Genomic DNA, 26193 nt, shown 5'->3' with positions numbered 1-26193 from the left:
AACTACACTCAACGAGCTGATCCCTCGGAAACTACTACACTCACACTTGTCCCCCTTTCCCTTGTAAAGCGGAACTATACAGGTACTCCTCCAGTCCTCCGGCACTCTACCCTCTCTTAAACAAACATTAAATTACCTCACCAGCCAGTCCACCGTAACAGTACCTCCTTTCTTCAGATATTCTGCATGGCATCTATCCATCTCAGGTGCCTTACCTACTCACATCATCTTAACAGCTGCTTTCACTTCATCTTTCCCTATTTCTCCTCCATTTTCCTTACTCATCACTCTCGTTTTCTTAGCACTTCCCACTGCAACTACCTTTCCCTCCTTATCCTCCTTCACATTTAGCAATTCACTACAATACTCTGCCCACCTTCCTCTCACTGCCTTCTTTTCCATTATCATCTCTCCATCTGTACCTTTTACCTTTTCTTCTCTACTTGATTCGCCTCCTCTTCCTGTTTTAATTTCTGTCCAAAACATCTTTTTATTACTTTCAAATTTTTACTGTCATACTCTTACCCCATTTCACATATGCTCTCCTGTATATATATATATATATATATATATATATATTATTTCAGACAAATGAGAGAGAAATGGGTGGGGAAGGGCAAACGAAGATGCGTTGGGAATAGAGTTTATTGCCCTAACGTTTCGACCAACTTGGTCTTCTTCAGAGGACATGTTGCATTACAATAGGATCACAAGTCTTATACTCGCAGCGAGGGGGAACCTGGCCAGCTGTGAGCGGATGTGTCAGGTCTTCTCTTCGGCTAATGATTTAATTATCAAGAGCCTTGTTGTTTTTTAAAGGCATTTAAATCAGTCTCTGTCATTGTTAATTTTCCTGGTGGCGATATGTGCAGCTTCCACAGTTTTTCTCACTTTCTTTTCAAGTCCCTCGTGTAGAATTTCCACGCGGCTCCAGTCAGGTAGGTTTCTGCATTTGTATAGATGACGAACCAGGGAGTTGGATGTTCTATGTGCCTTGAGGTCGTTTTTGTGTTTATTCAACCGTTTCTTTATCCCTCGATCTGATTCGCCGAAGTATGATGAAGGACAGCCACTGCATGGAATGCGGTAAACGACACTGAGGTTATTACAAACATTAGCATTTTTTGTTTTTGTTTTATTTTTTCTATCCTATTGGAGGACACTAGCTATATTTACTCCACCTTTTAACAAATAATTATCAATAGCTCCGGTGTTCGTAGAATTAAGGACAGTTATAAAATGTGACTTATCTTTTCCCGGGGCCTGGACGTTTGAGCCATCGTTGATCTCGGATTTCCTCATTGTTTTGGTGATCAAACCTCCGGGGTATTTCAGCTTCTTAAAGGTACTCTTGATGTATGCCAGTTCATCATCTAGGAGTCATTTACTGCAGATACGAAAAGCTCCGAGAAAGAAACCTATTAGAACACCAATTTTGACACGTCTGCTGTGTGCTGTAAAATAGTGGATAGCCCGGAATTGTGCTTTCATGCGGATACAAATGCATGTAGTACAGGCGTACTATATACTTAACCTACACACAAATAATATAAGGCCGAAAGCCAGCTGTTTGTACCCCACATATCCAATTCTTGTTTATACTATTTCTGCACCGGCGATACTATAAGGCGAAATATTGCGTAGAAGCACATGTAGGGGACACCGTTCACCACACCATCAAGAGGGATATAAGTTAAGCGCAACTTTTCTTATATATTTGTATGCTCGAGTTACATACACATACACGAAAGTTTGCGTTCAACCCATCTCCACTATGATAGTACATTGGTAAGTATACGAACGCGGGAAAGTATTTGTACAACACTGAATGGATCCCAGTGATTAAAGATATATTTTTATCAACCACAATGCACTTTAATTCTAAGCCATCTAGGCGCATGCAGAAATTGAAACGTGGTACGCCCGAGGACTTGAACTCATACGGCGAGAACGTTACCAGTGCCGTAGTGACTAGACCAATACACCATCAAGAGGGATATAAGTTGAGCGCCGCTTTTCCTATAATTTGTATGCTCAAGTTAAATACACATACACGAAAGTTTGCGTTCAACCCATCTCCATTATGATAGTACATTGGTAAGTATACGAACGCGGGAAAGTATTTGTACAACACTGAATGGGTCCCCGTGATTAGAAATACATTTTTATCAACCACAATACACTTTAATTCTAAGCCATCTAGGCGCATGCAGGAATTGAAACATGGTACGCCCGAGGACTTGAACTCATGCGGTGAGAACGTTACCAGTGCCGTAGTGACTAGACCAATACACCATCAAGAGGGATATAAGTTGAGCGCAGCTTTTCTTATATATTTGTATGCTCGAGTTACATACACATACACGAAAGTTTGCGTTCAACCCATCTCCACTATGATAGTACATTAGTAAGTATACGAACGCGGGGAAGTATTTGTACAACACTGAATGGGTCCCAGTGATTAGAGATACATTTTTATCTACCACAATGCACTTTAATTCTAAGCCATCTAGGCACATGCAGAAAATGAAATGTGGTACGCCCGAGGACTCGCACTCATGCGGCGAGAACGTTACCAGTGCCGTAGTGACTAGACCAATACACCATCAAGATATATATACACACACACACACACACACACACACACACACACATATATATATATATATATATATATATATATATATATATATATATATATATATGCACAAATTTCACAAGTCACACGTGAATCACAAATATGCAGAGTCCACTAGGAAAAGGAAAAACACACGGAGTCCGAGCGCTTTCGTGATATATTCACATTACCATCTTTCTGTACTCCTTGATAATGTGAATATATCACGAAAGCGCTCGGACTACGTGTGTTTTTCCTTTTCCTAGTGGACTCTGCATATTATATATATATATATATATATATAATATATAATATATATATATATATATATATATATATATATATATATATATATATTTCTGGCGAAGTGGGGTTTGGAAGTAGCCACACAGGAAGGCGGAATGGAGTGAAAAGTTTAATTAAAAGAACTGCTGCCCCAGAATGACTAAAAATATTTGAGTAAGGTAAAAAACGTGGATTAATTGAAGTATGTATTTAATATATTAATTAAAACATTATCTACAATTAAATTTCTGGCTAATGTATTGTAATTATATCAAGTAAAAATGTCTATAATACTGTCTTACTATTTTTAAGATATAGTGCTGCCATCTGTTATAAGCCGACATTACTACCAATGTAAACAAAGGCTCGTGCGAAGACCCAGTAGATTTGAGTTCAAGTGGTGTTTGCAGTAGAAAATACAAACAAGTAAATATATGACTGTTGAACTCGTACTATTGTGTGTTTGATAATATTTATATTTTTGGTTTTTATGATTTGACAGTAAGTTTTCAGGTTTCAGATTCACCAATCAAGTGAAACTGCGATTCAATTGGTCAGTACTTGCTAGTATAAGTATTTGATATTTCACCTCGTTACATTGTTTGGTATTACAATTATATGGGCTATCGTGGGTTTACACAGTTATAGAAAACTATTAGGGATATGGGGACACCTCACCAATAAAGAAGGAAACTTACTTTGGCCGGTAAATGATAGAGGTTAAGCTAAAACCATAAGCAAGTTCAAAACTAGGTCAGACAACTGAGTGTAGCACCTCACATGTAGATGTATGTAATAAATGGAATGAGGAAAATGCAAAGATTTGAGATGGAACATTACTACTGATTAGCCCTTCCATTGCTGGAGGTAAAGCTTTACCTTTCTATCAACCACCTATTTTTATTTATTTATTTATTTATTTTTTATTCTTATATATATATATATATATATATATATATATATATATATATATACATATATTTATATATATATATATTTATATATATATGTATATATATACATATACTGTATATATATGTATATATGAATATATATATATATATATATATATATATATATATATATATATATAGATATATATATGTATATAATATATATATATATACATATATATACATATATTTATATAAGTATATATGAATATATATATATATATATGTATATATATATATATATATATATATATATATATATATATATATTTATATATATATATATATATATATATATATATATATTATTATTCTTGTGATTCCTGTTTCAATGCTACCAAATAACTTTTACTTTACTTTCTGTTTTCCTTATTGATCAAAATTTCTATTAGGTCCTCTGTAATTTTCACAGTTTACTTGGTTTCTTTTATTTACATCTTTGTAATCTGGTAGGAGATGCTCTAGGGCAAAGATTGTTTTAATCTTTTACGACCATAGCACCCCTTTTTGTCAGATTTAGGCATTCCAGTGCTATCCATTTTGCAGGACCACCACAAGCAGGTAGTTATCATTGGTTCTTATAAGAACTGATTTATTAAATTAATGATTAGTGCAGAACCCTTATCATGATCATTATACAATTAGTACATGAGATGATGAGTTGGTTAGCTTTGCTATTGATATAGAGTGGATACAGTGTCAAATTCATGGGTTGGTGGTTGTATGTGACCTGCTGTGGGCTTCTTACTTTGGTTCCTGACAGCCCTGTTCAGGTAGGGAGGTGCCTCAAACATTGGCTTGTAAAGCTCTGTGAGTTGCCATAACTGAAAGGGACTTGCCCTTCAAGGGGTTCTCGCTTCCCTCTTTGTGGGAGTGGGATGAAAAAAAAAAAGAGGAAGAAAGAAAGTTGGAGTATTAATATTGTCATCTCTCCTTATTTGAAAAGATGTAGAAAATATAATTTTTTTGAGGTTGGTCAGGAGGCTGTCAGCCCATTGGGCCTGCACCTCCAGATGGTCTATATGGAGATAATTCTACTGTCAATTTTGCAGGATTACCCCTAGCAGGTTCCTGTCATTGGTTCCATATAAATGGGAAACAATAGATAAAGATATAGTAATAGAAGGAACTGATCACACTTGAAAAAATAACATGTATTAGCATGTGGTCTGCATTTTTTTTTATTCCATTATGGGTTTTAATTTTAATTTAATTTATCTTTATTTTACCTTTAAATATATATTCCAGTTATGTTGTTCTACTATGCCTTTTTCATTGTCTATAAATTGCACATTTATGAAGTATTTTGCAGTCTTAGATTGATAAATGTATGCATCCCATGTCTTTAGATTAAAAGTGTATACTATTTGAAAACAGATGTGGCAGTTGTGTTTTCATGAAATGTATACATTGATGATTATACTATTTTATTTATCCATGCCCTAACAGAAGATGAGTGATTCAGAAGAAAATCAGCCTGAGGATACCATACCTAGCCTTATGATGGCTTGCATAGCTTTAGCTGCAGAGATTGCAGAGCGCAATTGTGATGAGGAGAAGGATGATCTAATACGAGAACATATAAAGAAATGGGCAGCAAATCCTGTTCCTATGGTAGACTTTGAAGCAGGTAATACTTGAATTTATTGTTACTGGTTTAATTTTTAAATTAATTGGGTGTTGTTAAATGTAGGGTGAATTCAAATACAGTATTGCAAAAGTTTTCATTTAGTTGTATTATATTCTTCCTAAAAGGACAACACTAAATGTTTATTTCACAGATAAGAAGCATGTTCATATTGCAGAACATTTAAATTCTTGTTGTTGTATGTTATACTTTTAAGTACCTCATATACAGCTATACAAGAATGGTTGATGTGTTGCAAGAGAGGGAGAATTGGGTACATTGTGTATATTTAGCTCTAAAGAATGGAGTTGACAAAGTAGCTCACAATCAACTATTATGGAAATTGGCTCTTTGACTGGATAAAGGCTTTCAGGAATAATTGATACATGAAAACAGTATTGAAGGATAAGATTTCAGGATGGAGGACAACTGAAAAAAAAACAGTACCCTCTAAGTATACACCCTTTCCTGTATATTACAAATAAATAGATAGTCCTTTCATTGGTTCCACTGATGCCCTCCTAAATAATTAACATTATTGTTCTTCCCAGGACTAGAGTGGTTCAATGTAGAAAAAAGCTTGAGTCTTCGTGAAGACCTGCAAGACTGCATTGTGGTCCTGGACTTCTTTACATATTGCTGCATCAACTGTATGCACATATTGCCTGATCTGGAACATCTAGAGAAAGTCTTCCCACCAACATCAGGAGTCATCGTGGTATGTTGAGTGTACCACAGTGAAACATAGTACCTTTGCAGTAGGGTCTAACAGCCAGAGGTGGCTTCCCCCCCCCCCTCACCCAACCACTCTGTTTAATGGTGACCCACTTTCTTCATCCACCCCAAAGAATTTACAAAGCAGACCAGAAGAGCACTACATTGGGCTTTGTCATTCCTTCATCCATTTACTACTATCTCTAGCACTCTCTTTTACTTGATCAACAGACATTCCTTGTGTATCCAATGCCCCCTTCACCTTCTCCATCTACCATATTTTTTACTTCATCCACTTTTGTTTTCCACAACTTTTTTTTTTTTTTTTTTCTTTTTTTTTAGTAATTTTTCCACATGAATTCTTTCTACTTGCCACCACCTCAGCACTTTGATCTGCTCTATCCAACAGCTCTCTTTTTAACCCCATTCTTTGCCTCACCTCCACATTTCTCATTCTTTACTTCATTATAATATTGACCATACTTCTCAAACACTTTGTCTGAAACATGTTCACATTCTTATGTTCTGCCTCTACAAAATTTCAGGTCATTGATCCATGCAGTGCTGTGGGTACAATTTCTTCTGTAGATATACATTGCATTTTTTTTTTCTTCTTTCTTTTTTAATTGGGAATGGCAGTTAATGAATGGGAGTGGAGTATGTGGGGGTGAAATGGGTGGAAGTGGACTTATGGCTTTGACTTTGGCTACCTCCCTTGTAAGGGGGGAAAAAGCTGTTGGTGTATGTATGTTGCTAATGAATATTATTTTTCCAGGTTGGAGTCCATTCAGCCAAATTTGACAATGAACGTACATCAGCAAATATTAGTGCTGCTATTGAAAGGTATGGAATTCACCATGCAGTAGTTAATGATGCCCAGGCAAAAATGTGGATGGAACTTGGCATCAGCTGCTGGCCAACTCTTCTCATTCTAGGTAGGTGGCATTTCAGAAAACAGTTGATAATTTTTGCTGAGAAAAAAGAAAACTAACATCAATAGAATTCCAAGTTATCAGTATTTTTAATGCTCTTTATAAGCTGAACAGTATACTTGATCATTTTTATGCATATATATACCAAGGCATTTCCCCCCTTACAAGGGAGATAGCCAAAAAGAAAAAGGCATAAAATCATTCCCACCCATTCCATCCCTAAATACACTCCACTCCCCTCCACCCTCCCTCCCATCTTAGCACCTCCTGGATGACGGGTCATCCCTGCACCTTGTCCACTGCCCTGGGTCAGAGGCAGTGTCGCAAGACACAGCACATCCACAGCAAGGCCGCTTCATTAAATCGGCGACCCCCCCTCTCTGTCCCCCCATGCATAAAAGGAGAAGATGGGGAGAAATCCCTTCGGGCTGCGTCAAATTTTGCTCACACATACTACCTCACCCCCCATCCCCCCACCCATTCCACCTCATGCATCACAACATCATCCATATACAACCATTCTCCATTCACCCCTGTCTTCTGTCCTCTCCTGTTCTCATCCTAGGATGTCCCCTCATGTTCACTCCCTCCACATCTGCCTTCCATACCTCTTTTACTAGTCTTTCTTCACTCATTCTTTCCATGTGTCCAAACCATCCTAATACTCTTTCATCAAACCCTATCTCCCAACTCCCTTTCCACCCCTGTTCTCCTCACCTCCTCATTTCTCACTCTAGCCTAGTAACCCCCATCATACTTCTCAGACACCTCATCTCAAACACATTCAAACTCCTCTCTTCCTCTATGTTCCATGTTTCTGCCCCATACAGTGCTGCTGGCACAATCACTCCTTCATACACTCTCCTCTTAGCATCCATTCCCAAATGTCTATTCCTCATTACACTTTTTAATCCACCAAGGCATTTACTCGCTTCTCTCAATCTACATTCTACCTCCACTCCACCTTCTGCCACATTTGCACCCAAGTATCTAAAACTATCCACTTCCTCCAGTCACTCTCCCTTAATGCTCACTTCCAGTCTGCTACCACTTTCACCCCTTGTACATCTCATTACCTTACTTTTACCCACATTTATCTTCCGCATTCTTCTTTCACACACTCTCCCAAACTCTGTCACCAACTTCCTCAATCCCTCCTCCGATCCTGCCACAAGCGCAGTGTTGTCTGCAAACAACAGCTGGCTCACCTCCCACTTTTCTCCATTTTCTTTAACCATCTCCAATCCCTGACCCACCACCCTTCCATTTACCTCTCGCACCACCCCATCCATGTACAAGTTGAACAGCCAGGGCGACATAACGCATCCCTGACGAAGTCCCACCTTTACCTCGCACCACTCACTCTCTCCATTTCTAATCCTGACACATACTCTATTACTCTCGTAAAAACTTTTGACAGCTCTTAGAAGCTTTCCTCCTATCTCATATATCCGAAAAAACCTCCCACAGTGCCTTCCTGTCTACCCTGTTGTAAGGCTTTTCCAGATCCATAAAAACCCAAAAAACATCCTTCCCCTTTCATATAGCTTTCTCACATATCTGTCTTACCACAAAAATCTGATCTACACAACCTCTACCCATCCTAAATCCACACTGTTCCTTACCAATTACTCCCTCTGTTCCTCTCCTAATCCTCTCAATCAAGATCCTCCCATAAGCCTTCCCAACTACACTTAACAAGCTAATCCCTCTGAAACTACTACACTGACACTTGTTCCTTTTTCCCTTGTAAAATGGAACCATACAGGCACTCCTCCAGTCCTCCGGCACTCTACCCTCTCTCCAGCAAACATTTAATTACCTCACCAGCCAGTCCACCATCACTGTACCTCCTTTTTTTAGACATTCTGCATGGCATCCATCCAGACCAGGTGCCTTACCTGCTTTCATCATCTTAACAACTGCCTTCACTTCATCCTTCCTTATTTCTCCTCCATTTTCCTCACTCATCACGGTCATTTTCTTAGCATTTCCCACTGCAACTATCTTTCCCTCCCTATCCTCCTTCACATATAGCAACTCCCTAAAATATTCTGCCCATCTTCCCCTTACTGCCTTCTCTTCCATTATCATCTCTTCATCTTCACCTTTTACCTTTTCTTCTCTACTTGATTTACCTCCTCTTTCTCTCTTAATTTCTTTTCAAAACATCTTTTTTCAAAAAATCAAATATTTGTTCTGGGAACCTTTCATTACTATCTTTCATGCCCTTACAAGAGTACCATCTAAAAAACTTTTGTATCATTAGTAAGGAGAAAACAGGAAAGAAATTTGTAAATGTACATTCCACATGCATCCTTAGTCCCTTGACCCCATCCATCTGTCTCATTCACAGCATAGGAAAGATTTGGAATGGGATGAATGACTTGGGTGAAGGAAGCTTTGGAAGCTCATGGTATGTCTGTTGAGTTGGGAAAGGGAAGAACAAAAGATAGATGTAAATGGAAGAAGATTGTGAATAGGTGAAGGGATAACATGGCCCGAATGGATGTTCTCATCTACATCATAATTTTCAGTCAAAAAGAGGGGAAGGAGTTGCTTTATGTAAAGTGATGGGGGGTAAATTAGCTCTATCTGTCAGATCCTGCTAGAAAGGAATTGTGCCTTGCTGCATTTTTATTTTTACCCATGTAGTAGGGTAGAGGACAAAGCAATCCTTCATCCCTAGGGTGACGAGATGGGAGGGGTATGTAAGGTGTCATGGATTTGTGCCTGTCTGGAGACACCACTGCTATGAAGAAAGATGGTACATAATACTTTAAGCCTAGCACTAATGCATCTTGCCATACCCCATTTCCATCCAGAGATTTGATCCTAAGGCACAGGTATCTGGTCTTTGGAACATGCCCATAATGCACTTCCTCTTTCTATTCTCCAACTTCCTTCCAACCTATTTTAATATATATATTTTTTCACTTTCCTGCCCTCCCACACCTCATAGCCAGTGACATTGTAACAAATCCAGACATGTGCATATGTATACCCTTCACTCAGACACACATAATCCAGTGCTACACATACATATCCTGACCCCACCTGACATGCACTGCACTCACAAACACCAGTTAGTACACAACAAACTGGACTGACTCCCAACACACCAAAACACACACCCAGAAACACCCAAGCACAAAACAGACACCCTAAACATATTACAAATAAAGATAAACAATACTACAAACAAGCACACACAACTGCAGCAATTCTTACACAAACAAAATATATCCATCTATCTATATACCAAGGGCTTTTTTCCCCCATACAAGGGAGGTAGCCAAGTCAAAAGGAAATTACCTACTCCCACCCATTCCACTCCCATCCACCACCCTTTCCCTTTCAGCTTAGGTCCTCATGGATGACAGGTCATTCCTGTATCCCACCCACTGCCCTGGGTTAGAAGCAATGCAGCAAGATATAGCACATCCATAGCAAGGCTGCTTCATTTGATCAATTCCCCCTCTCCATACCCTCATGCAGAAGAAGAGAAGATGGGGAGAAATCCCTTTGGTCTGCATCAAAATATCATTCATATATAACCACTCCTTAAACTCCCCTCCCCCACCCTCTCCCTTCCTTGCATCACAGTATCATCTATACACAGCCATTCTCCATTCACTCTATCTCCTGTCTTTTCCCTGCCTATTTCTCTTCCTTGTTCAACAGACTTATCCCTCTTGCTCAGTGCCCCTTTCACCCTATCTCTCCATCTCATCCTTGGTCATCCCCTCAAGTTCACTTCCTCCACCTCCACCTTCCACACCTCTTTTACTATTTTTTTCTTTACTTACTCTTTCCATGTGTCCAAATGATCACAATAGTCTTCATCAGTCCTATCTGCCATCTCCTTTTCCATCCCAGCTCTCCTCCTCACCTCCTCATTTCTCACGCTATCCAACCTTGTGTCCCCTACCATACTTCTCAGACATTTTATCTCAAACACATTTAAACTTTTACTCACTGTCTCTCTTAAATTCTAGATCTCTTTCTCATACAATGCCATGAGCACAATAACCCTTTCACATAGTCTTCTCTTGATATTTTTTAATCCAATCAAGGCATTTATTTGCTTCTCTCAGTCTGTAGTTTACTTACACCACCACTCCTCCCTTTCCTGCCACATATGATCCCAAAACCTAAAGTTATCCACTTCCTCCAGTTTCTCTCTTTTACATACATATACCAAAGGCTTTTTCCCCCTTACAAGGGAGGTAGCCAAAAAATAAAGGCATAAAATCCACTCCCACCCATTCCATCCCCAACTTACTTGATTCCCATTCACCCCCCTCCCTCCCTCTTATCTTATCCTGGATGATGGATCATCCTGCATTTCACCCACTGCCCTGGGTCAGAAGAATTGTTGCAAGACACAGCATATCCGCAGCAAGGCTGCTTCATGAAATCAGTGAACCCCCCTCTCCATCCTTATATGCAGAAAAGGAGAACACAAGGAGAAATCGCTTTGGGCTGCGTCAAATTATTTTTTGACACATACTCCCTCACCCCCATCCACCCCCTTTCATGCATACCATCATTCATACACAACTATTCTCCATTCACCCCTATCTTCTGTTTTCTCCCATCTTTCCTCAATAGAGAATCCCCTCTTTCCCAATGCCCCTTTTACCTCATCCCATCTCATCCTTGGTCACTCCCTCATGTTCACTCCTTCCAATTCTGCCTTCCACACCTCTTTTATTAATCTTTCTTCACTCATTCTTTCCATGTGTCCAAACCATTCCAATACTCCTTCATCAACACTATCTCCCAATTCCCTTTCCACCCCTATTCTCTTCCTCACTTTGTTTCTCACTCAATCCAGCCTAGTAACCCCTATCATACTTCTCAAGCACCTCATCTCAAACACATTCAAACTCTTCCTCTCTTATGTTCCATGTTTCTGCCCCATACAGTGCTGTCAGCACAATCACTCCTTCATACAATCTCCTCTTAGCATCCATTCCCAAATGTCTATTTCTCATTACACTTTTTAATCCCACAAGGCATTTACTTGCTTCTCTCAATCTACATTCTACCTCCATGCCTCCCTTTCCCGCCACATTTGCATCCAAGTATCTAAAACTATCCACTTCCTCCAGTGTCTCTCCCTTAATACTCACTTCCTTTCCTGCCACTTTCTCCCCTTGTACATCTCATCACCTTACTTTTATCCACATTTAATTTCAATTTCCTGTCTGAAAAAAGGAGGTACAATGATGGTGGACTGGCTGGTGAGGTTATTTAATGTTTGTTTGAGAGAAGGTAGAGTGCTGGAGGAGTGCCTGTATAGTTCCACTTTACAAGGGAAAAGGGGACAAGTGTGAGTGTAGTAGTTTCAGAGGGATTAGCTTGTTAAGTGTAGTTGGGAAGGCTTATGGGAGGGTCTTGATTGAGAGGATTAGGAGAGGAACAGAGGGAGTAATTGGTGAGGAACAGTGTGGGTTTAGGACAGGTAGGGGTTGCATAGATCAGATTTTTGTGGTAAGACAGATATGTGAGAAAGCTATAGGAAAAGGTAAGGATGTTTTTTGGGCTTTTATGGATTTGGAAAAGGCTTATGACAGGGTAGACAGGAAGGCACTGTGGGAGGTATTGCAGATATATGGGATAGGAGGAAAGCTTTTAGGAGCTGTCAAGAGTTTTTATGAGAGTAGTAGAGCTTGTGTCAGGATTAGAAATGGAGAGAGTGAATGGTTTGAGGTAAAGGTGGGACTTAGTAAGGGATGTGTTATGTCACCCAGGCTGTTCAGTTTATGCATGGATGGGGTGGTGCAAGAGGTCAGGGATTGGAGATAGTTAAAGAAAATGAAGAAAAGTGGGAGTTAACCCCTTCCATATGGTGCCGCATACGTAGGCGGCATGAGGAGCAAGTGGATATGCGAGGCTGCCATATCAGCGTCTTGATTATATTTATTGTAGTTGCCCCTGCGTAATGACATACTCTCTAAACTGTCTTCATCACATTTTCTATGGTTATCAAAATTCACGGGTGAAAGAGAGAATGGTTGATATAAGCGGTGACTATATTTTATGATGCGAGTATAATTACGACACATCGTATGTCTGGCAGCTAATGCTGCCCGCGAGATTTTGGCCCGGAGTGAAGTGGTTAAGCCAGCTGTTGTTTGTGGATGACACTGCGCTTGTAGCAGGATCAGAGGAGGGATTGAGGAAGTTAGTGACAGAGTTTGGGAGAGTGTGTGAAAGAAGGAAGTTGAAGATAAATGACTGTATGGGGCAGAAACATGGAACATAAGAGAGGAAGAGAGAAGGAGTTTGAATGTGTTTGAGATGAGGTGTCTGAGAAGTATGATGGGGGTTGCTAGACTAGATAGAGTGAGAAATGAGGAGGTGAGGAGAAGAACGGGGGTGGAAAGGGAGCTGGGAGATAGGGTTGATGAGAGAGTATTAGGATGGTTTGGACACATGGAAAGAATGAGTGAAGAAAGACTAGTAAAAGAGGTATGGAAGGCAGATGTGGAGGGAGTGAACATGAGGGGACATCCTAGGATGAGGTGGATGGATGGGGTGAAGGGGGCTTTGGGGAAGAGAGGAATGTCTGTTGAGGAAGGATGGAAGAGGACAGAAGACAGAGGTGAATGGAGAATGGTTGTATATGGATGATGTTGTGTTGCATGAGGTGGAATGGGTAGGGGATGGGGGGTGAGGTAGTATGTGTGAGCAAAATTTGACGCAGCCCGAAGGGATTTCTCCCCGTCTTCTCCTTTTATGCATGGGGGGACGGAGAGGGGGGTCGCCGATTTAATGAAGCGGCCTTGCTTTGGATGTCCTGTGTCTTGCGACACTGCTTCTGAACCAGGGCAGTGGACAAGGTGCAGGGATGACCCGTCATCCAGGAAGTGCTAAGATGAGAGGGAGGGTGGAGGGGTGTGGAGTGTAGTAAGGGATGGAATGGGTGGGAATGATTTTATGCCTTTTCCTTTTTGGCTACCTCCCTTGTAAGGGGGAAAAAGCCTTGGTATATGTATGTATGTAATAGTAAGGTGATGAGATGTACAAGGGGTGAAAGTGGCATCAAGATGGAAGTGAGTATTAAGGGAGAGAGACTGGAGGAAATGGATAATTTTAGATACTTGGGTGCGAATGTGGCAGGAAAGGGAGGAGTGGGGGTGGAGGTAGAATGTAGATTGAGAGAAGCGAGTAAATGCCTTGGTGGATTAAAAAGTGTAATGAGAAATAGACATTTGGCAAATGGATGCTAAGAGGAGATTATATGAAGAAGTGATTGTGCTGACAGCACTGTATGGGGCAGAAACATGGAACATAAGAGAGGAGTTTGAATGTGTTTGAGATGAAATGTCTGAGAAGTATGATAGGGATTACTAGGCTGGATAGAGTGAGAAATGAGTAGGTGAGGAAGAGAACAGGGGTGGAAAGGGAGTTGGGAGATAGGATTGATGAAAGAGTATTGGGATGGTTTGGACACATGGAAAGAATGAGTGAAGAAAGACTAGTAAATTAGATGTGGAAGGGGTGACCTAAGATGAGATGGATGGATGGGGTAAAAGGGGTTTTGGGGAAGAGGAGAATGTCTGTTGAGGAAGGACGGGAGAGGACAGAAGACAGGGGTGAATGGAGAAGGGTTGTGTATGGATGATGTGATCCATTGAGGTGGAATGGGTGGGGGATGGGGGGTGAGGGAGTATGTGTGAGAAAATTTGACACAACCTGAAGGGATTTCTCCCTGTCTTCTTCTTTTCTGCATGAGGGGATAGAGAGGGGGGGGGTTGCTGATTTAATGAAGTGGCCTTGTTGTGTCTTGTGACACTGCTTCTGACCCAGGGCAGTGGACAAGATGCAGGGATGACCTGTCATCCAGGAGGTGCCAAGATACGAGGGAGGGAAGAGGGTGGAGAGGAGTGGAATGTGATAGGGATGGAATGGGTGGGAGTGGTTCTTATGCCTTTGTTTTTGGCTACCTCCCTTATAAGGGGGAAAAAAGCCTTTGGTATATGTATGTATGTTCTTTTGCACACCTTCCCAAACTCTGTCACTAACTTCCTCAATTCCTCTTCTGATCCTGCCACAAGCACATTGTCATCAACAAACAACAACTGGCTTCTCTCCCATTTTTCTCCATTTCCTTTAACCATCTCCAATCCCCAGCCTTATCCTTGCATTTACCTCTCACACCACCCCATCCAAACAAACAAAATACATACATACATTTACCAAGGCCCCCTTACATGGGAGGTACCCAAAAAGGAAAAGGCATAAAATCATTCCCACCCATTCCATCCCTGAATACACTCCACACCCCTCCACCCTCCCTCTTATCTTAGCACCTCCTGGATGACGGGTCATCCCTTCACCTTGTCCACTGCCCTTGGTCAGAAGCAGTGTCGCAAGACACAGCACATCCACAGCAAGGCTGCTTTATTAAATTGGTGACCCCCCCTCTCTGTCCCCCCATGCATAAAGGAGAAGATGGGGAGAAATCCCTTCGGGCTGCATCAAATTTTGCTCATACATACTACCTCACCCCCCATCCCCCGCCCATACCACCTCATGCATCACAACATCATCCATATACAGCCATTCTCCATTCACCCCTGTCTTCTGTCCTCTCATGTCCTTCCTCAACAGACATTCCCCACTTCCCCAAAGCCCCCTTCACCCCATCCATCCACAGAACAAGTAAAACAACAGCCACATCAGTTGAATAGAAATCATATAACAAATAGACAACATTTACATACTTGGCATGATGGTGTTAATTTCCATTTTTAGGTCCAAATTGTGAGCCTATATTTGTTTTAGTTGGAGAAGGTCATAAACAGCGATTAGAACATTATGTTACCTTGGCTCGCCATTATTTTTCAAGTAAAAGGTAAGGAAATAAATGAATTTGTGTGTGAAATATAATCTTCCATACATTTATAAGATAAAGTTGTTGGTCACATATTCATGTTTTCATGGTGGCAGTGGCAGTTAGAATCTAAGATCAGTGAAAATTCTTTCTATTTGAAGGAAGCTGCGTGATGTGTGTGGCCTTGTTAAACCTTCAAGTCATGTTGATGCTCAAAATCTGCCTCTGCTCTATCCTGGTAAAGTTGCTGTCTTCCCACAAGGAATCATCATTGCTGATTCAGGCCATCATAGAATTCTTGTTACTGACAAAAATGGAACAGTGAAGGTAAGGTGGAACCATACTGGCTGATTGCACATAAATTCTGTATTGTACAATATTATTGATGGTTAAGGGATGATATTGAAGAACGACAGAATATACTGTAGACATCCAATACACATGCCAAACACCTATGCCACTTTAATACCATCCCTACACCATCAGTAATTTACAAATGTGTGTGTTATGTTACATTGCGTTGTGTAGCAATCATTCTTATGTCCTGATTTATGGAAAGGATTTTGGTTTCTTAGTGTAGATGGTCATTTGCTGTTGCTTTAATGCAGTCACTTTTTTTTTTTTTTTTTTTTTTTTTTACCAAAGGCAAATTTGATAGCTTTGATTTAAGTGAAACACCTTACTTAAGTTCATCTCCATTTAAGTACAGAAAATACAAACTGACTTGTACATTTGTCCACAGCATATTGTTGGTTCAGGAAAACAAGGGCATGCAGATGGACCCTTCTCTTTGGCAGAGTTCAACACACCCCAGGGGGTTTTATTTTATCCTCCTCATACTATATTTGTAGCTGACACCAATAATCATTTAATAAGAAAGGTTTGTATGTTTTATTTGGTTAGGCTTTAAGAACTTTAAGAAGTGTATTGGAAAATAACCATGCAAATGAAACAAACCAATAGACAGAGTGATTGGGAAGTATGGAGTTCCAGGTAAAAATCATAGTGGAGAATTGATGGTGGAGTTGTGTCTTGAAAGAAAGTTGATGATAGCAAATACAGTGTTTAGGAAGAAAGTCAAGCATAAGTACACATGGGGGAGGGTGGTGGATGGAAGGGTGGCAGATAGAGCATTAATGGACTATATAGTGGTGACCAGGAGTATGGTAGGAAGAGTTAAGGATGTACATGTTCTAAGGGGAGAGAGTGGGGGAATATCAGATCATTTTCTGGTGGAAGGTATTTTAAGAGTAGAGAATAGGCGGAAAAAGAGGAAAAGGGCAGAAGGTAGGGAACTTAGAGTGAACTGCTTAAATGAAAGAGAAAAAGAGGAGTATAAGAAGATGAGATGTACAAGAGGAGAGAGTGACAGGAGGCTGGAAGTGAGCATTAAGGGTGAGAAACTGGAGGAAGTGGATAGTTTCAGATACTTGGGTGCGAATGTGACAGGAAAGGGATGAGTGGGGGTAGAGGTAGAAGGTAGATTGAGAGAAGCTAGTAAATGCCTTGGTGGATTAAAAAGTGTAATGAGAAATAGACATCTAGGAATGGATGCTAAGAGGAGGTTATATGAAGGAGTGATTGTGCCAACAGCAATGTAAGGGGCAGAAACATGGAATATAAGAGAGGAAGAGAGAAGGAGTTTGAATGTGTTTGAGATGAAATGTCTGAGAAGTATGATAGGAGTTTCTAGGCTAAATAGAGTGAGAAATGAGGAGGTGAGGAGGAGAACAGGGGTGGAAAAGGAGCTGGGAGATAGGGTTGATGAAAGAGTATTGGGATGGTTTGGACACATGGAAAGAATGAGTAAAGAAAGATTAGTAAAAGAAGTGTGGAAGGCGGAGGTGGAATGAATGAATATGAGGGGGCGTCCTAGGATGAGATGGATGGATGGGGTGAAAGGGGCTTTACAAAAGAGAGGAATGTCTGTAGAGGGAAGGAGGATAGGGAGGGAAACACAGTTGCAGTGGGAAGCGCTAGGAAAATGAGAGTGATGAGTGAGGAAAATGGAGGAGGAATAGGGAAAGATGAAGTGAAAGTAGCTGATAAGATGATGAGAGCAGGTAAGGCACATGGGTTGGATGGATGCCGTGCAGAATGTCTGAAGAAAGGAGGTACAGTTATGGTGGACTGGCTGGTGAGGTTACTTAATATTTGTTTAAGAGAGGGTAGAGTGCCGGAGGACTGGAGGAGTGCCTGTATAGTTCTGCTTTACAAAGGAAAGGGGGACAAGTGTGTTAGTGTAGTAATTTCTGAGGGATCAGCTTGTTGAGTGTAATTGGGAAAGCTTATGGGAGGGTCTTGATTGAGAGGATTAGGAGAGGAACAGAGGGAGTAATTGGTGAGGAACAGTGGTTTTAGGACAGGTAGGGGTTGTGAAGATCAGATCTTTGTGGTAAGACAGATATGTGAGAAAGCTATAGGAAAAGGTAAGGATGTTTTTTAGGCTTTTATGGATCTGGAAAAGGCTTATGACGGTAGACAGGAAGGCACTGTGGGGGGTACTGCAGATATATGGGATAGGAGGAAAGCTGTTAAGAGAAGTCGAGAGATTTTACAAGAGTATCAGAGCTTGTGTTAGGATTAGAAATGGAGAGAGTGAATGGTTTGAGATAAAGGTGAGACTTCGTCAGGGATGTGTTATGTCGCCCTGGCTGTTCAATCTATACATGTGGTGGTGCGAGAGGTGAATGCAAGGGTTTGATATGGTTAAAGAAAATGGAGAAAAGTGGGAAATAAGTCAGTTGTTGTTTGCTGACGACACTGCGCTTGTAACAGGATCAGAGGAGGGATTGAGGAAGTTAGTGACAGAGTTTGAGAAGGTGTGTGAAAGAAGGAAGCTGAAGATAAATGTGGGCAAAAGTAAGGTGATGAGATGTACAAGGGGAGAGAGTGACAGCGGGCTGGAAGTGAGCATTAAGGGAGAGAGACTAGAGGAAGTGGATAGTTTTAGATTCTTAGGTGCAAATGTGGCAGGAAAGGGAGGAGTGGAGGTGGTAGGATGTAGATTGAGAGAAGCGAGTAAATGCCTTGGTGGATTAAAAAGTGTAATGAGAAATAGACATTTGGGAATGGATGCTAAGAGGAGGTTATATGAAGGAGTGATTGTGCCGACAGCACTGTACGGGGCAGAAACATGGAACATGATAGTGGAGAACAAAATATCACGATAGGATGTAATGATAATGGAGGAGAAAATATCACGGTAGGATATAATGTCAGTGAAGGACAAAATATAATTTTAGGAAGAGATACCGGACAGAATGTCAATGAAGGCCAAAATATCAAGATAGGATGTAATGACAGTGGAAGACAAAAGATCACGATGGGATGTAATTATAGTGGAGGAAAAAATATCACGGTAGGATATAATGTCACTGGAGGACAAAATATAATTTTAGAAAGGGATGCCGGACATAATGTCACTGAACGACGGGAGGCCGGCGTGAATCACGGTGACGTAGGGGGACAAAATGTACAAAATAGATCGGATGACCGTAATCGACCAGATGTCCGTGATGGGGGAAATGTTAATTTTGATAGGAGAAATGTTAATGAGGCATTGAATGTCAATGAAGGACCAAATAATAATAATAATATAGAGCAAGGCATAAATAAAAAACAAAATGATAATATAAGACATGATATTGAAACTCAAAATGTGTCAAAAAGAAATAATCACGAGTTTCTTAAAACTATGTACTTTAATGCTCGTAGTATTAGGAACAAATTTCAAGAAATACAGGCGTATGCCAAAAGCGAAAATCTCGATATGATAGGAATAACTGAGACATGGTTAAATGGTACAGAGTTCGAAGCTGAATTTAATATTGCGGGATTTAAACACTTTCATCAGGATAGAAACCACAAGAAAGGTGGGGGTGTTCTACTGTACGTTAAAAACAATGTTCATGCTTGTGTTTTAGAGAAAGTGAAACAGGATGCATATGACAGATAGTGTATTTAGAGTTAACCCAAACAAATGGACAAAAAATGAATATAGGTGTAATATATAGGCCAAAGACATTATCATTAGCAGACGACAAACTGTTATTTCAAGAACTGTCTAGTTTCTGCAACCGGGATTTATTGATAATGGGTGATTTCAATTTTACTGACATTGATTGGATGACCCTTGAACATGGCCATATAGGTAGTCGCTTGATTGATTTTCTTGGTGACAATTACTTAATTCAGCATGTAAAAGAGCCCACAAGATATGGAAACTTACTCGATTTATTGATCACTAGCCGCGAAAGCATGGTAACTGATGTAGAAGTCGGTGAATCTGTTGCAAATAGCGATCACAACTTAGTCAGATTCAAACTCCTAAACAATTTTAGAATAGATAATTGTGCTTCTAAAATACCCGATTTCAGTAAAGCTCAGTTCATAGAACTACGTCAGGAGCTTCAGCTTACAGATTGGGAGGCAAAATTAAACGAAAGGCCTGTAGATCAGATGTGGGAAATATTTCAAAATACGCTCACTAAGATGATTCAAACTTACATTCCTTTTAAGGACAGACGTCCACCAAATCAGGCTCGCCCAAAGTGGCTCGACAAAGAAACTGAAAAAAGTATTGCTAAAAAGAGACAGGCTTATAAGAAATATAAGTGCTCGGGTGCATCTAATGACTATGAAAGTTATGTATCAATACAGAGAGATTTAAAAAAGACAATAAGAAAAAGAAAACGACAATACAAAATGAACATCGCTGATAAATCCAAAGAGAATCCCAAAGAATTCTATAGTTACATTAGAGATAAAAAGGTTGTTAGGAATCACATTGGTCCACTATTATCTGCTGACGGTCAACTTGAATATTCAAATGAAGGAATGTGTAATATCTTAAACAATTATTTTAGCTCGGTATTCGTAAACGAAACACCTCAAAGTGAATTCCAAAATGAAACCTGTGAAAAGTCTGGGGTAAACTTACTCACTAAACTTACTCTCTACTGTAAATACAAAAGAAAAAATTAAAATGTGTATATAAAAAATCAAAGTTAATAAAACACCAGTGCCTGACGGTTGGGATCCAAAAATCTTAAAGAATATTAAAAACGAAATTGTTATTCTATTAGAAATTATTTTGAAAAAATCCATCCTATCCGGAGATGTCCCAAGAGAATGGAAGCTAGCTAACGTTACTCCCATATTCAAAAAAGGTGACAAAAATAAACCAAATAACTATAGGCCTATAAGTTTGACTTCGATCGTAGGAAAAATAATGGAAACTATCATCAGAGATGCTATCGAATATCATTTAGAAAGTAACCGTTTGATAAATGATAGCCAGCATGGTTTCAGACGGAAACGTTCTTGCGTGACTAACTTACTCGAATTCTACAACACAGTTATCTCGAATTATGACAAAAGAAACAATATAGATTTAATATATCTAGACTTTGCAAAAGCTTTTGATACCGTCCCACACGAAAGACTACTTACTAAATTAGCTTTGCATGGAATAAGTGGTAGCCTATTAGGTTGGACTAGTAATTGGTTGAAAGGTCGAAAACAGAGAGTTGTTTTAAATGGAAAAACTTCTGGATGGAAAAGTGTTGCAAGTGGAGTTCCTCAGGGTTCCGTTCTTGGGCCACTTCTATTCATAGTATATATAAATGATATAGACCATGGACTAAAATCTACTGTTTCCAAATTTGCTGATGATACAAAACTGTGCGGAGTGGCAAATGATCACTCAAACCAATTAGATATTCAAGAAGATTTAGATCAATTACAGCAATGGTCTGAAAAGTGGCTAATGAAATTTAACACAAGTAAATGCAAGGTAATGCACATAGGTAAAAATAACAGTAAGTACGATTACAAGTTATTTGGAAATTCGTTAACAAAAGTGGATAGTGAAAAAGATCTCGGCGTAATTATCAGTAACGACCTCAAATCATCCAAGCAGTGTATTTCAGCCTCTGAGAAAGCAAATAAGATTCTGGGACTGATTGCGCGATCTTTTGATTTCAAAAGTCCATCACTCATTAACAAGCTATATAAATCGTTAGTTTGTCCACATTTGGAATATGCTGTTTCCGTATGGTCACCGAATCTCATTAAAGACATTGACAGACTGGAAAAAGTACAACGGCGAGCCACAAAACTGATTCCAAATATCAAAAATAAATCATACGAAAATCGACTTAAGCACATGAATCTGTTTTCCCTAAAAAAGCGTAGACTCAGAGGTGACTTGATACAGGTCTTTAAGATTTTAAATGGAATTGACAACATCAAAAGTGACCAAATTTTCACATTGAATGAGAATCAGACAAGAAACAATGGTCTCAAACTGTCCGGAAATAGATTCAATTTGGAAGTAGGTAGAAACAACTTTGCCAACCGTGTAGTTAATGAATGGAATAAACTTCCTGCACAGGTAGTGCAATGTAGTTCAGTTCAAAGCTTTAAGAATCATTTAGATAAATACCTAAGTAAGATGCTGTAATGATTATAATTTATGTTATATTATTTGTTTTTTGTTTTGTTATAATTTGTCTGTCTGATTTTCATTTATTATTAGTTATATGTCAATTTATAATCATTTACTATTTACCTGTTTGTTTGTTATTCAACTATACCTATGCATTTATTTATGTATTTTATTTGTTATTTTTACATTATTATAGTTTTAATTTATTATTAATATGATATATATGTATGTATGTATATATATATATATATGTATATGTATGTTTTTTTTTTTTTTTTTTTTTTTTTTTTTTTTTTTTTTTTTTTTTTTTTTTTTGCATCCGACCTAGATATGGATCAAAAGGTCTCCTGTCGGCATGCTCCGCCTTTGTAATCCTTTGTAATAAGAGAGGAAGAGAGAAGAAGTTTGAATGTGTTTGAGATGAAATGTCTGAGAAGTATGATAGGGGCTAGGCTAGATAGAGTGAGAAATGAGTAGGTGAGGAGGAGAACAGGGGTGGAAAGGGAGTTGGGAGATAGGGTTGATGAAAGAGTATTGTGATGGTTTGGACACATGGAAAGAATGAGTGAAGAAAGATTAGTAAATGAAGTGTGGAAGCCGGAGGTGGAAGGAGTGAATATGAGGGGTCGTCCTAGGATGAGATGGATGGATGGGGTAAAAGGGGCATGACAAAAGAGAGGAATGTCTGTTGAGGAAGGATGGGAGAGGACAGAAGATAGGGGTGAATGGAGAAGGGTTGTGTATGGATGATGCTGTGATGCATTAGGGGGAGTGGGTGGGGGATGAGGGTGAGGAAGTATGTATGAGAAATAATTTGACGCAGTCCGAAGGGGTTTCTCCCTATCTTCTCCTTTTCTGCATGAGGGGACGAAGAGGGGGGGTCGCCGAATTAATGAAGCGGCCTTGCTGTGGATGTGCTGTGTCTTGTGACACTGCTTCTGACCCAGGGCAGTGGACAGGATGCAGGGATGACCCGTCATCCAGGATGTGCCAAGATGAGAGGGAGGGTGGAGGGGAGTGGAATATGTAGGGGATGGAATGGGTGGGAGTGGTTTCTATGCCTTTTTCTTTTTGGCTACCACCAGTGTAAGGGAGCCTTTGGTATATGTATGTAAATGACTCCACAAAAAATTACATTGATGGATAGTATAAAGCAGGTCTTTGGATGGATATTGTATGTATGTCAAGCAGGAAAGAGAAAGTGCAAATGATGGAGTGAATGGAGGGAGATTGTGAATAGATGGAGGATTTGGCCAGAAGGGATGTTCTCATCTGCTCCAAAAATTATTCTGAGTGGATGAGGAGAGTGTAGCCATTTGATGAGGTGGTGGGGGTAAACTAATTCAGACTGTTGGGCTCATCTGTGGAAGACCTGGACCTTGTTTTATTGGCCTCAGCCATTGCCTCACTGTGATGTAGGCAAAGCAGCCCTTCATCTCTGAGGTGTTGAGATGAGTGGGATGGTAAACAGCTTTCTTTTGCATATTATGTTGACACATCATACACAACTAAAACCTATTTAAGGTACGAGGGGTGATCAAAAAGTAATGACAGTGATACCATATATTTTCACGGTACAGAGGTAAATCCAAATAGTGGCCTACATTCCTTCAAAGTACTCCCCTCCTGCCTCTATGCAACGTTCCATCCTCTTTCGCCACTTCATGAAGCACTCACGGTACTCAGAAGCCGATATACCTCGTAGCTCTGAATTGACTGCTCGCGCCAGATCTTGGATGCGATGAAACAGCTTCCCTGCGATCGCACCCTTGATCTTTGGAAACAACCAAAAATCACAGGGAGCAAGGTCAGGTGAGTAGGGTGGGTGGGGGAGAAGTGTGATCCCCTGCTGCTCCAGGAACTGCACAGTGAGGCGAGCTTTGTGGGGGGCAGCATTGTCATGGTGCAGCAAAAGGCGCGATCGGCGACGGGTTGGTGCAGTCTTGGCCTGATATTCCAGGACTCGAGGAAGGACGTGATCAGTGTAGTACTGGGCTGTGATAGTACACTGTTGAGGCATTACATCCACACACATTGGTCCTTGTGAATTGAAGAAGATGGTGAAAAGGCGCTTCCTGCTGCAAAATCCTTCCTTCAGAATCTGAGGTCGAGGTTCTTCATCACTCAACCACACCATGTTAGACTGCTTGTCTCTGGTGGTGAAGAAAGAAATCCAACACTCATCTCTGGTAGCTACATCTGAGAACCGTTTCGGACCATTTGGCTCGAATTCAGCCACCCATAGACGACAAATCCGCACCCGTTCGCTCTTCTGCTCTTCCGTAAGCAAATGAGGTATCCATCGAGCACACTTCTTCCTCAGCCCTAAGTGTTCATGCACGATGTCATGTGCGCTCCCATAACTGACACCGAGCTCCAAGGATAAGAATCGAAGAGTAACAGTTGGATCTTCGTCAATGATGGCCCGCGCACGGACCGTCGTTGCTTCGGTCACGGATGTCCGAGGGCGGCCAGGACGATGTTCATCTTCTAGCTGCAATTTTCCGGCTGCGAAAGCTCGAATCCAGCGGGAAACAGTTTCCAGTGATGGAGTAGACTCGGGAAAAACTTGCAACAATTCCTCTCTGATCTCCGTTGCTTTTTTCCCGAGTTTCCACCTTGTGAAGGTGTAGAATCTGCAGCCTTCTTTCGAAAAATCCATGTTTCCGGTTAGAGAGGCAAACCAACAATGACGCAATCGCACAGCGCAACGATAAAATGTAAGCTAGACAAACAGCGACAAGCTCAAACATGTAACAACAGGCAACACTTGCTGCCCCTTGCTCCCCGCCCCCCCAACACTTATAGTCTCTCAGCTACGAGTCCGACTGTCATTACTTTCTGATCACCCCTGGTATAGTAATGAAGGCAGGTTGAATGTATGAAATGTGTGAGGCCTTAGGAAGTGTATTTGACAGTGAATGGTGGAGTGGATGTGGAAGTGTTCCTTTTATAGTAAAGGAAGTAAATATAATAATTGAATGGAAAGTGTTATCAGAAGTAGGCATTTGGGGATGAATGCAAACAAAAAAGCTCCCCAGATCTGAACACCTAGTGTACCATTTAGTTCAGATATTGGAAGGATTACTGTACTTGATCCTAATTATCACTTTAGTTATTACATACATACATACATATACCATGGGCTTTTTTCCCCCAAACAAGGGAAGTAGCTAAAGTCAAAAGGCCTTTTGGTATTGAATGATAGTTTTTGCTATGTAAGCTACACTAATAGAAAAAAAATTGAGTGACCTTACAGAACTCGAACTTTGATTCTAATAAAACAGCAGACTCATCCCATTTACAGGTCAATTTGGAAACTCAAACTGTGGAGACTGTAGTAGGGACTGGAGAGCAGGCTTGTGAGAAAGACTTGGGTGGTCTACCAGGCAAACAACAGGTAGGTCCTACAAGTACATGGAATTGTAATGATGTATGAGGTATTGACTACATAAGTTTGATACAGTGAATACTTGAAGGAGTTATTGATACCCATAAAGATCATAGTCAGCTTTCTTCTATCTGTCTATATACAAAGGGCTTCTTCCCTCTTATAAGGGAGGTAGCCAAATCAAAGTCACGCACCCACCCCTACCCATTCCACTCCCATCCACCACCCATTTGTTTCCCTTTCATCTTAGCTCCTTGTGGATGAAGGGTCATCCCTGTCTCCTGCCCACTGCCCATTCTTTTATGACTGGAGATTAATCCTTGCTCATAAAAGAATGCCGAGTCACTTAACCTCTACTGTCTGCTCCTTTCTGCT

The 26193-nt window shown here is 40.3% G+C and overlaps 1 protein-coding gene across 3 annotated transcripts in view; it reads left to right on the top strand.

Moving 5' to 3' along the window:
* Positions 1 to 3210: 3210 nt before the first annotated feature.
* LOC143021069 (NHL repeat-containing protein 2) overlaps positions 3211 to 26193 on the top strand; it is a 37977-nt gene continuing 14994 nt past the window's right edge. For 2 of the 3 annotated variants that reach the window (XM_076178291.1, XM_076178293.1), the window contains exons 1-8: positions 3211 to 3328; positions 5305 to 5485; positions 6034 to 6200; positions 6972 to 7131; positions 15898 to 15997; positions 16138 to 16303; positions 16719 to 16856; positions 25735 to 25827. In XM_076178291.1, the coding sequence (XP_076034406.1) occupies positions 5308 to 5485; positions 6034 to 6200; positions 6972 to 7131; positions 15898 to 15997; positions 16138 to 16303; positions 16719 to 16856; positions 25735 to 25827 (1002 nt within the window). In that variant the 5' untranslated portion in view covers positions 3211 to 3328; positions 5305 to 5307. Of the gene's footprint in view, positions 3329 to 3428; positions 3456 to 5304; positions 5486 to 6033; positions 6201 to 6971; positions 7132 to 15897; positions 15998 to 16137; positions 16304 to 16718; positions 16857 to 25734; positions 25828 to 26193 lie in introns of those variants that run through there. The other variant, XM_076178292.1, reaches the window with a different exon arrangement.

The sequence above is a fragment of the Oratosquilla oratoria genome, chromosome 41 (assembly GCF_046742065.1).
Source record: "Oratosquilla oratoria isolate Oo_2021 chromosome 41, ASM4674206v1, whole genome shotgun sequence".
In the NCBI taxonomy this organism is placed as follows: Eukaryota; Metazoa; Arthropoda; class Malacostraca; order Stomatopoda; family Squillidae; genus Oratosquilla; species Oratosquilla oratoria.
The sequence above is the reverse complement of the archived record's forward strand: the minus strand, read 5'-3'. Positions and strand labels throughout refer to the sequence as shown.